The following is an 11,211-nucleotide window of genomic DNA, read 5'->3' as shown; positions in this document are numbered from 1 at the left end:
CTTCGGCGGCCCCGCGACGCCCCTCGCCCCACCCCAACCCCTGCCCCAGAGCCTGGGAACCTCCGGCGCCGGGAGGAGGGGGCTGGGTGGGAACGAGGAGGAGCGAACAATGGAGGGAAAGCCCGGGGAGGGGCGGCGAAAGGAAACCCCCGCCCCGTGCAGATGGCGCTTCTGTGGGTCTGTAACGTGTCTGCCGGCTCCCCGGCCCGTCGTCCTTGGGGGAGGGGTGTCACCAGGGCTATGTGTCACTCTGGGTTATCTGGATCTCTGGAGGCATTGCTGGTCGCCCTGGGCTCCTGGAGAACTGCAAGCTTGTTGGTGGCCGGCATGCCCTGCGGCGTCGTCCTTGGCACTCCAGGGGCCACAGTCCGGGACTTCCCAGTTCCAGCACACCGAGCCGGGCTCCCTGACTGCCTTAGGGCCGCCCCAGCACCCTGAGGTCTGAGAACCGCTCTTCAGAGGTGCTACCCCTGTCCCCTCGGCCACCCCAGAGCCTGCCTGCCTCGAATCCCAACAGCCCACAGCATTCCTGGGGCTTTTCTCCACCGGGACCCCCTCTGGGTAGGCAGGAAGGAGCAGGGAGTGGCCGTCCCCCCCAGGTCCCCCTAGGGGCTGGCTGAGAGTCGGTGCCCCCAGGTCTGAGGACTGGTGGCCCCGGGTGAGTGTTTGCATGGTTGGGCCGTAGGGCCCAGGCCAGTGCTGGGAAAACATGAAGGAACGAGATAAAGAGAAGTGTCCGCTGACCTGTGTGCCTGAGTCGCAGGTGGGCGCCCCTGGTCTCCGCGTGTGCCTGGGAGTACGTTTGGGTGTTTTGGGGGGCTGTTATGGGTGGAATTGTGTCCCCCTCAAAAGACATCTGGTGCCTGCGAATGGGACCTTATCGGAGGCAGTGTCTCTGCGGATGATCAAGCTAAGACGAGGCCACGACGGTGGCCCGATCCTGCAGGACTGGGGTCCTTATCAGGAGGGGACGTTCGGACACAGACACAGACCATGTGAAGACACAGAACAGCGTCTACAAGGCGAGGAATATCTGAGGCCACTGGAAGCGAGAGGGGCTGGAAAGACGTCCCCTCACGGCCTCAGAAGGTCAGAAGCGTTGGCCCTGTCCATACCTTCCTCATGGACTTCGGCCTCCGGAACCGAGAGCCCACGCTTTTCCAGCTGGAAACACCCCCAGTCCCTAGATCTCTGTTACAGCCGCCCTAGGGGACAGCGGGGGGAGGGGCGGGGAAGGGTTAGGAACAATCAAGTGTGTGTGTGTGTGTGTGCGCACCTGTTGGCAGGTCTGGGTACCTGAGTGTATGCTGTGCACGTGCGCGAGCACACGTGTGCCTACATACATACATATGCCATCCGTGCCTGCAGCTTGGACCACCAGCCACATCTGCCGCCCCCTGCGGAGGTTAGGCCGGCCCCCTCACTTCTCAGCGGGGCGCAGAGCTGCAGGGAGGGGTTGCGGTAGAATTACGGGACCTTAGCTGGTCAGTTCTGGGAGCCCAGGCTCGCTCTGGGGACTCCGGGAATCGAGGCCCAGCCACACATGCACGTGTACTGCCACCACCTCATGGGCACACGGGTGGAGAGGCAGACGCCAAGTCCAGGTAGGAAGAACCGTAAACAGTCGCATCCTGACTCACGGTAATAGCTAACGCTTCCGGGGGCTGCCCACGATTCTGATGCCTAGCACGCTCTCACTGGTTCAGTGCTCACAAACAGCCCCAAGAGATGGGCACCCCTACTAGGGTCCCCGTTGGGTGCTAATACACATTAGACAGAAGACTGAGTCCAAACAGGTGAAGCATCTTGCCCAAGTGCACGTGGCCAGCCACCTCTACAGGGCCAGGCTCCAGCTTCCCTGTGCCAGGTGGTGTCACTGTATCTGGCCAGGACTCAGCCCTTGGCGGGCCAGCATGTGTCCTTGAGGGACAAAACAGTCTGTCCCAGAGAAAGGAGGTCACTGATGGGTCAGTCTCTGGTCGTACGGAACTCGGGACTCTGGCTGGAGTCCTTATGCCACAAACATTTATGGCGTGCCGGCCGGGTCCCAGGCTCTGCGCTTGGCCACGCGGGGCCCCGAGGGAGAAGGACAGACCCTCTCTCAACCGTCTGGGAGTCTGCAGCCTAACACGGGGCACAGACAAGAAGCCAGCGATGGCAGAATGGAATATGTCATTAAACACAAGACAGGTGCCAGGAAGGGGAGGTGGGCGGGGCTGTCTGGAGGGCTTCACGGAGGAGGGGGCATTCCAGACTAGAACAGAAAGAGGAGCTGTCGTGAGCCAGGAGGGGGAAGGTTTGGCATGTGCACGAGCCGCAGGTTAGAGGGCCGGGTATGCCGGCGCTGTCTGGGGGCAGGGTGTGCGTGCAAAGCCACACTCCCGGGCCTTGCCGATGATCAGCTGCGCGTGACTGCAGTGCCTTCCCAGATCCCTGTCTACACGGGAGGTGCTAAGCGCACGCACCGGGAACCTCAATACGAGTCCAGACTCTGAGAGTGACACGTGCTGCCACATGGACGAACCCCAAACACTGCACGAGCGTAAGAAGCTACCTGGTGGGTGATGCCATCGATACGAAATGTCCAGAACAGGCACATCCTCGGAGACACAGAGGCGGTTCGTGGCTGCCAGGGGCTGGGGTGACTGCTCACGGGGTGATGGAATGTTCTGGAACTAGACAGTGGTGATGATTGTAAGACTTTGGGTACTACGCTAAAAACCGCTGTATTACCCTTTAAAGGAGTGAATTTTGTGGAATGTGAATTATATATCCATTAAACACATATAAAGTCCTAACTCTGAATCCCATAGGCCCGGCTTGGTCCCTGGTTCCGCCACCGTCCATCTGCGTGACCTTGGGCGAGTCGCTGAACCTCTCTGTGCCCTGTGTTCTCTTCCTGTAAAAAGCGGGTGATAACAGCCCCTACCTTGCAGGGCTGTGCCAGGACGAAGAGATAACGGGTGGGGAGGCCGGCCCAGGGCACTGCCAGCCGCGTGACGTCACCGCCATACCGGGCTGTGGTCAGGAGCTCTGGGAGCCCAGGGCCAGGGACGTGTTATGTGCTCTATGACAAGCTCACCAGGCCAACCCACCTTCCCCAGGCAGGGAGGCTTCTCGGAAATAGCTAGCACCCTGCAAACCCCCGAGGCCTGGTGGCAGGGAGCCACACGCGTGACCCTGTCCGTGTCCACGTTGGCGTGTGCGTGCCTGTGTGGATGTCTGCTGGGGACAGGCGTGTGTCTGTCTCATCGGCAGCCGTGGAAAGGCGGCTCAGGGAAGCGAGCTCTGGCACAGCGGATAGGAGTGGGGCTGGAGCCTGAGCCCTCTGCTGGGGAGTACATGGACCTGAGCGGGCGGCGGGGTGTCCAGCGTTTGGGGGAGCTCTCTGCGTGGTTCTGAGCGTGCGTATAACTGCGTAGGGGGCGTGTGCCTGCGTGCGTGCGAGTCTCGGACCTGTGGGTGTAGCTGCGGACAGAGGCGGGTGTGGGGACCCCGAGGTGAGCGTGCACCCTTCTGCTGCGGTTGCATAGTGCCTCCTAGCACCCAGCCCCCAGCGATGGGAGCCCAGGGGGGGTCACCTGCAGCTGTGACTGAGCCTTGGTGACCTGTGGCAACTTCTCGTTGGCTCGGCACGAACTTGGGAGGTTGGAGGCGGGCACAGGAGGAGGGTAAACTTGTCCCCATCCATCCCCCTGAGTTTCCCCCAGGGGCTGACTAGCCAGCCACGGACAATTCAAGACTCCTGACCAGGGGGTGGCACCTCCACTCGCCCTCGGTGGGACAACAACAGTGTCCTCGCGGGGCTGAGGTCAAGGTTGTAGCTGGGGAAGCCCAACGAGCCTCGCTGCTCTGCTGCTCTCGTTAGCTCTGCAAAAGGCAGCGCCGGTTCCCAGACACCCGTGGACTGGGCAAGTCTTAATACTTTCATCGATGAGGAGGATGCCGGCAGGAACAGTAACAGGACAGCGGCTCGTAAGAGCCACCACCCTCTGCGTTCATGCTGGTGACAGGGGAGAGAGTTCGGGGTCCCGGGAAGTCACGCCCTCTCGGATCCTCGGAGCCTTCGGTTCTCCACCCGCAAAAAGTGGATGAACCAAGCGTCGATGGAAGAACCAAGTGTCAACCGTTTAAATGAGACAGGATGGGGACAAGGCCACTGAGAGCTGCTGGGGCCCGAGGGGAAAGGAAAACCTGCATTGCTGATTTTATCTTGATTTACAATGGTGTTGACCATGGAATTTTATCTTTTTTTCGGTTTGCTTGTTAGGGTTTAAAAAATAGTACTTGAAAATGTTCTTTCTCTTGCTGACTGAGGATTTGGGTTCAGGGAAGGCCGTGGCCGTGGCCTCGCCCTGGGCTGGGCTCGGCTGGCTCACCAGGGTGGCTTGAGAGGCTTAGAGATGGTTCTGGAAATGAAAGGCCATGATAATAGTTCTGATAACAGTCGTGGTGGCAGTAATGGTCTTTCCAGTAATTTCCATGTAGGAGGCATATGAAGAAATCTATGTCTTTGAACCTCAACAATCTATGAGTAGGTAAATTATCCCTATTTTGCAGAGGGGAAAACTGAGGCAGAGAGAGCTTAAGGTACCCACCATGGGCCGCACAGCGGGAGTCCCACGCATACCTTGTAGCTTCTTGGGGCCCAGGAGCCTGGGGGCTCGCCCCACCTCCCATGCATAGTAAGCGGTCACGTGGCCCCTCTGGCTGGCTGGGGTAAGGCTGGGGACGAAGGGCCCCCAAGAACTAGCCTCCCAGGGAGGAGCTGACCGGACTCAGCCTGAGCTCCAGGCCACTGTGGAGCAGTCCCTGCAGGTCCCCGGCTCAGTAGGGGACCACTTGGCCTCTGCTCCCTCTCCCCATGTCCCACCCCTCAGCTTCAGGGGGGTCCCCCTTCCTGGCCCCCCAGCTAGGGTCTTCTCACTCCCCCTACAGGGATTTATTTCCACCCCCCTTAGCCCTTCTGGGCCCTCCCCGCTTCTTCCCCAATACGCCCCCCTCCAACCCACAGGGTTCGGGTCCCTCCACTTAGCATCCCCCCTTCGCCGCCCCTACAGGCATCCCTTTGCCCCCCTCCGAGTTCCTTACTCATTTTGGGCTCTCCTCCCAGCCCCAGAGGGGATCCCCGCCCCTCCTCCTCCCTTTGGAACTTCCCCCTCTCCCTCACCCCCTGCCCCCGCGGGGCTCCCCCAGCCCTGTGACTCCCAGGTTGGTGGGGAACCGGCAGGGGTTTTCCTCGCGCGCCCACGTGGGCTCCGTGGAAAGGTCGTGGACTGTGGGCAGGACATCCCCTCCACCCTCCACTCCCCCAGGTCCCAGGCCAGGCCGAGGGGCAGGGGAGGGGCAGGGGTGAGGCCAGGTCAGGGTGGGGGTGAGAAGGCTGAGGCCCAGGCCCGGGGGTCACTGCACGCAGCCCAGCCCCCCCCCCCCCAGCGAAGGAGCGCAAGGAGGCTGGAGGCCCCTGCAGTTTCGGTCAGAGGCAAAAGGTGCCAAGCCCAGCGGGGCCGGAGCAGGACTTCCTGGGGTCTTTTTCTGCTTGTTGATTTTAGTTTGGGGAAAGGAAAAAAAACTTTCTCTCTTTGGTGCAGTGAGGAGGCCCATCCTGGACGGGAGAAGGGGAGAAGGGTGGGTTCCTTGGGGCTCTCCAGAGGCCCCTCTCTTCCTGCAAGGCCTGAGCCCCCAGAAGCAGCAGGCAGCAGAAGCCCACTCGCTGTGTGGTCGCAGGTGCCCCCTTGACCTCTCTGGACCTGGGGGCCGCGGTGGCGGCTGGGCAGACACGGGGACTGCAGCCCTGGGGAGGGCTTTGGGTCTGGATGTGCCCAGAGCCTGGGGTTGGCTCCGGCACAGCCAGTAACAGCAGTGGCAGGGCGGCCAGGTTTCGTAATAAACCGGTCTTTTAATTGCTACAGGGCAGGAGGAGGCAGAAAAAAAAAAGGAGGCAAAGATTTGTTGGACTTGGGTGGCGCCGGCTGCAGAGAGAAGAGGCACTGTTTTTGCGAAGGAGCCTGGAGCTGCTAACAGGGACTTAAGTAACATTTCCTGGTGAGCCTGCAGGAGGGGGCGGGGCGGGGCGGCTGGAGCGTGAGGGGGGCGGGGTCCGGTCCCCCTCGGAGGCGGCACAGACACAAGAACCCAGAAGCTTTAGAAGTTTATTACAAGGCCATCCTCAGAAGTAAGAACAGACGTGTCTGTGAGCTTCCCGTCTCTCTCAGTGGTTCAGGTCACAGTGCAAGTAACAAAATAGATTGTCTATTTAGTTTGCAAACCGGGAGTTCATGGGCACCAGCAGCCCCAGCTCCCAAGTCCCAAAGGTTAGTCCCGGCGCGGGTCCGCGCCCTCGTCGTCCACCAGCGCCCGCCGCAGATGTCAGCTTCAGTCTCCAGAGGGGTCTGGGTGCCGTCGGGCTTACCCGACCCCCGAAGCGTGGAGGCCAGGCCTCCCCGCAGCTGCGGCTTCTGCTCCGTCGCGAGGCCCGAGCTCCAGGGTCCCCTCTCCTGCTGGCCCGGAGCCCCCTCTGCTCCTCTCGCAGTGGCCTCCGCTGGCGCTGCTCCAGGCTCACCGCCTCGGGGCGGCTGCCCACGCTCTCCCCTCTCCATGATTCTGCCCCGATGGTCTCACAGGTTGGGTTGTTTGGGGAGGTTGTTCTGGGGTGAGGGGTCAGATATTTATTTTATTTTTTTTGTGGCAGCAACTCGGCAGGTTCTGATGCCAAGGGGTCTCAGCGCTCCTGGAGGGAGATGTAGGGGACCCATTGGTTGTTCCCCCGGCTCTCTTCGCAGTAACTGGCCACCTCCACCAGGCCCTGGCTCTTCCAGGCGTCCGTGTGCGGGTTCTGTAGGAAGAGAAAAGACGGGGTTCAGTGGGAGCCCCAGGAGTGGGCAGGGAGCCTCCCTCTCCCAGGGCCAGCGTAGGGAAAACAGGCTGGCTCAAAATAGCAAAATAGCTAGCTGGGTGACGAGGCCGCTGCGGGCTGCCCACGGGGACATGCCGAGCGCGGCTGAGCACTGAGCTGGTGCAGGTCCGACTTTGTTGACAAACACGGGGCCAGGTGCGGGGGCGGGGCAGGACAGACGGAGGACCCCGCCCAGCTCACCGTGACCAGGAGGCAGTGCAGGTCCCGGGCCTCGGCGGTGCCCTGGGCCTCGTCTGGCTCGCCCAGCAGCTGCGCCAGGCGCTGCATGCCGGACACCCGGACGATGTCGATGTCGTTGTCGCAGCAAAAGGACTGGATGAGCGTGAAGTGGATCTGCAGGGCGATGTCGCCCTCCTCCTCCTCGTCGATGGCCAAGAGGCACAGGACCACGCTGTCAGGGTCCCTGAGGGGCCAGAGGAAGGGGACGGGTCAGCCGAGGGTCTGGGGAGGGGCCGCCAAGCTGCCGGCGGTTTGCGAAAACAAAGGGAACCCGCAGGTGTGCATGCAGCTGGGGGAGTGGGGGTGGGGCGCGTGCACGTTCAAAGTATTGGGGAAGGTAAGGTAGGGACGTACCGACGCGGGGTGCTTGCAAATGATGCAGTGTCAGGATATTGCAGGCCGCCCCCCCCAAAAAAAAAAACGCAAAGAGGTCCTCCAGCCACAGTGGAGATATTTGGGGAAGTCCCGGCACCGTGCAAGAGATGGGCGCAGCAGGGAGCGTGCAGAGCGGAGGGGGGGTCCCCACCCGCGCCCAGCCGGGGACGGGGTCTGACTCACACATTCATCAGCTTGGCCGACTCGTACACCCCCACGGTGAGGCGGTCCTGGCGCTGCGCGGCCACCAACAGCTCCTCCACCGCGGCGCTCACGGTCTGCATCCTGGGGCAGGGGAGAGGGGTTCAGCGCCCGGCCGGTCACCAGGCGCTCAAGTCCCCGTCTGGCCCGGCCGAGCTCAAGCTACTTACTTCTGCGCCGCGTTGTCGCACGCCACCAGCTCTTCCAGGGTCATGTTGCAGTTATAATCCACAGTGGAAAACAGCACCACGACAGTCTCAAGGAAGAAAATGCAAAAGCCGAAGCCGGAGAGCCCAAAACCTTCCCACGGAGCTTGAGCGCTCGTCCTAGACCTCCGGAAGGCAGCGAACTCCTCCCCCGAGAAGGCGGAAAAAAATTGCAAAGTCCTCAGCAAGAGTAATCCAGGCGGCGGCACGCAGAAGGACGCGATCCCGGGTTTCAGCGATCTGAGCCCGCGGCCGCCGGCGCTGCCTTTTATAGACCGAAAGATACGGGGCGTGTCCTCTACGACCATCCGCCCCGCCTGTGACGAACCCACAAAGGCGATTGGTCGGCGGCGGGGAGGGGCGGGGCGCCGCGCGGGGGCGCCCCACGTGGGGGCGAGAGCCCGGAGGAGGGCGCGGGGGGAGCGTGAGTGCCAGAAAAGAAAAAAAAAGCAGAAGTTTTTCTCCTGATTTCCCGGCAGCCGCGCCGCGTTTCGGGGCGCGCGCGGGATTTCCAGCGCGCGAGGCGGCCCGGACTTTCGGGGGGGGGGGCTTGGAATCCCCTCCCAGTCCCCGGAGAGTCCCGGGCTCTCGCCTTTCCCAGATTCTGCTGGGGGCCTGCTTTGCAGCCTGATCCCTCCCAGGTGGTGGTGGGGTTCCCCTCCGGCTGCGCGACCCTAGGCGCTGGCTTCTTTGGGCCTCTGCGTCCCTACCTGTCTAATGGGCATGCAATGCCGACCTCCTTGGGTTGCAGGAAGCGTTAAAAAAAAATAATATGGGGCATACAATTAAGTGCTTAATAAACGGTGATGGTCGCGGGTGGCCCCTCGAGGTCTGCAATGTTGGGGGCTGCGAAGGTCGGCCTGTCCCCTCACCTGTCCTGTGAGAATGCACACCAGCCTCACCGGATTGCAGGAAGCAGTACTTAAAATCAAGGGTACACCGTAAGCGCTCGACAAATGTCACCTGGTGGTCGCGGGAGGCCGCCCCGAGGTCCCCAGAAGCAGGGACGAGCCCGGGCGCCCCCTCCCTACCCGCTTTGAGTTTCAGGGTGGGGCGCCCGTGGGAGGCGCAGGTGGCTGGGCTTCCGCGGACTGAGCGCCCCCTGCCGGCGCCTCGCGTTCCACCGTTTGATCGCACCTGGACGCCGGGCCTAGGGAGACGTCAATGCCGGGGTGAAAGCCAGAGGAAAACGGTTCGTGCTTGCGCTGCACGCTGCCACCTTGGGGCCCCTTGCAGTGACGGTCGCCACTTCCATCTCTTCTGTCCAGAGTGGGCGCTGATATGTACGTACTGGGCGCGTAGCGTGTGCCAGAAGCGGGGAAAGCAGGGGCCACGCGGTAACTGCACGGTGCAAAAGGGGAGAGCGAGGCTGGGTGAGGCCGCCGCTCCCCCAGGCCACCCGCTCCTTGGTGGTGGAGCCACGCACACAGGGACTGCCGCCGGCCTCACGGTGTCCCCGAGAAGGCCGTTCGCAAGCCATGCGTGCAGGCCCGCGTGGGACTGTCCTCCACGACCGATCGGGAGCTCTCGGGTGACTCACAGCTGTGTCCCCTCCCCCGCCAGCCTGGGGTCTGGACTCGGCCCGCGGACCCGCTGACGCATCGCGCCGCCTCCGCGCCGCCCACCGTGGGGGCGCGAAATGTCGCGGGCGCTGCGAGGCTCGGCGGCGCCACCTGGTGGCCAGACCGGGTCCCTGCGGCCGCAGCGCCGGAAGGGGCGACGTGCAGGGGCGGCGGCGGGGTGAGGAGGCCTGGAACTTGGGTGACAGTTGCAATCTTTACATACACAATATTTGACATATGCGACATGAGCTGAAAAATATCCTAATGCAATATATATTTTTTTAATCTAAATGTATACTGAACAAAACCCCATCTATAATGAACAGAATATCAAGATTTGAAAGGTAGACAGGATCCAAACCCCTCACGATTAGGGGAAGACCGGGCAGGTGAGCAGTGCAGGTGAGGGGTCAGATCCTGTTTATTTGCGTTGATTTTGATTTTTTGAAACTATTTTGCGTGAACCTATTCATCTCGATTGTCGAGTTTTTTGGTGCCTCGCTCGCTCGCCTTACCCTAGGCCCAACCCTGAGGATAATCCCTGTCTGCCCAAAGGAGAGGGAACCCATCTAAGGGGGTGGGGGATGCACGACCTCCCCCTCCCATCAGAATGTGTGAGGCCAGGAAATCCAGGTGAGGCACACCCACCTCACAAACGAGAATCCGTAAACGTGATTACTTTCGTATTACTCTTGTGTTGCACTCAAGATTCTAGTCAGAGCAAACCTGTGCGAAGCGCTCGCTACATGCTAAGCATTTCCGAAGCAGTTTCTCCCTGGATGTCGCTGAAGCGGGACTGGAGCCGTTGTCCCAAGTTGACGAAGGAGGAAACGGAGCCTCGGGAAGACAGGGCCAGGGGTCCAAGGCGCAGAGCTGGCGGTCCTTGAGGACATTGCCAGACACTGCACTGTACTCCGAGGTCCCGGCAGTAGGATGGGGTGTTTGGAGTCTAGAGGGAGAGAATTGGGGGGATGTGAGTCAGGGAGGTCAGACTTGGGGAGAGACAAACAAAGCGGGCACTGGAGGGTGTTTGTTTGCCTGGAGAAGATGGAAGCGGGTGGCCGGCCAGGTACAGCGCACAGCCCAGAGGCCTGGCCTCGCAGGGAGAGGCTGGCCGATTCCAAGGGAAGGCCCGGGACACTTATGCTTTGAGGCCCTGCTCTACCCCGTTCAAATTTGGGGCGCAAAATTTAAGGAGGCGCCAAAAAGCTCGGTATCAAGATAAACTTAGTTTTTTTGAAGTCAAGATTTAATGCACATTTTCCGAAATGCACCCTTTCAGAGTATCCATTTCAGTGGGGTTAGGTATAGTCACAAGTTTGTGTAACTGTCACCACTACGCGGGAATGAGATAAGTAATATTTCGAACGCGATGGTTTGAATCGAAACACCCATGACGAACGGAGTGTTAAAATTTTCCCACCGCGACGGGACCAGCCACGGATTCATGCCAAGCTCATCCGAGCCAGAAGGAAAAATCAATATGACTGATCCTGCCTCGACTTCAAATTTTGAAAACATCTCCAGCGTGAAATTTTTCTTTTGCATGTGTTTCAGTTGTTTTTTAAAAAAGGCTGGATTAAAATAGAATTTTTTTATCATGAGCGACTTTGGGCCTCACCCTGGTCCCAACCCTGCTTCTGGGGACCCTGTTTTTAAATCCTGGGCACCCCCGCCCCACAAGCAACTCGGAGGCGGAGGCTGGGTGGTCCAGTGGGCAGAGGGGAAAACC

At 60.8% G+C, this 11,211-nt stretch overlaps 1 protein-coding gene and 1 long non-coding RNA gene across 4 annotated transcripts in view; one reads left to right on the top strand and one right to left on the bottom strand.

Moving 5' to 3' along the window:
- Positions 1 to 5,879: 5,879 nt before the first annotated feature.
- On the bottom strand, positions 5,880 to 8,178 carry GADD45B (growth arrest and DNA damage inducible beta). The gene is made up of 4 exons (XM_011372643.2): positions 7,882 to 8,178; positions 7,694 to 7,795; positions 7,097 to 7,319; positions 5,880 to 6,835 (listed from the first exon to the last, which is right to left on the bottom strand). The coding sequence occupies exons 1-4, from the start codon at positions 7,923 to 7,925 to the stop codon at positions 6,722 to 6,724; spliced, it is 483 nt and encodes a 160-aa protein (XP_011370945.1). The 5' UTR covers positions 7,926 to 8,178; the 3' UTR covers positions 5,880 to 6,721.
- A 770-nt stretch (positions 8,179 to 8,948) lies between these two features.
- The window catches only part of LOC105300423, a 4,834-nt gene continuing 2,571 nt past the window's right edge, over positions 8,949 to 11,211 (top strand). For all 3 annotated transcript variants that reach the window (XR_896619.2, XR_896618.2, XR_002783402.1), the window contains exon 1: positions 8,949 to 9,200. This is a non-coding gene — a long non-coding RNA (uncharacterized LOC105300423). The remainder of the gene's footprint in view (positions 9,201 to 11,211) is intronic.

Source organism: Pteropus vampyrus, unplaced genomic scaffold, assembly GCF_000151845.1.
Source record: "Pteropus vampyrus isolate Shadow unplaced genomic scaffold, Pvam_2.0 Scaffold212, whole genome shotgun sequence".
NCBI lineage: Eukaryota > Metazoa > Chordata > Mammalia > Chiroptera > Pteropodidae > Pteropus > Pteropus vampyrus.
The sequence above is the reverse complement of the archived record's forward strand: the minus strand, read 5'-3'. Positions and strand labels throughout refer to the sequence as shown.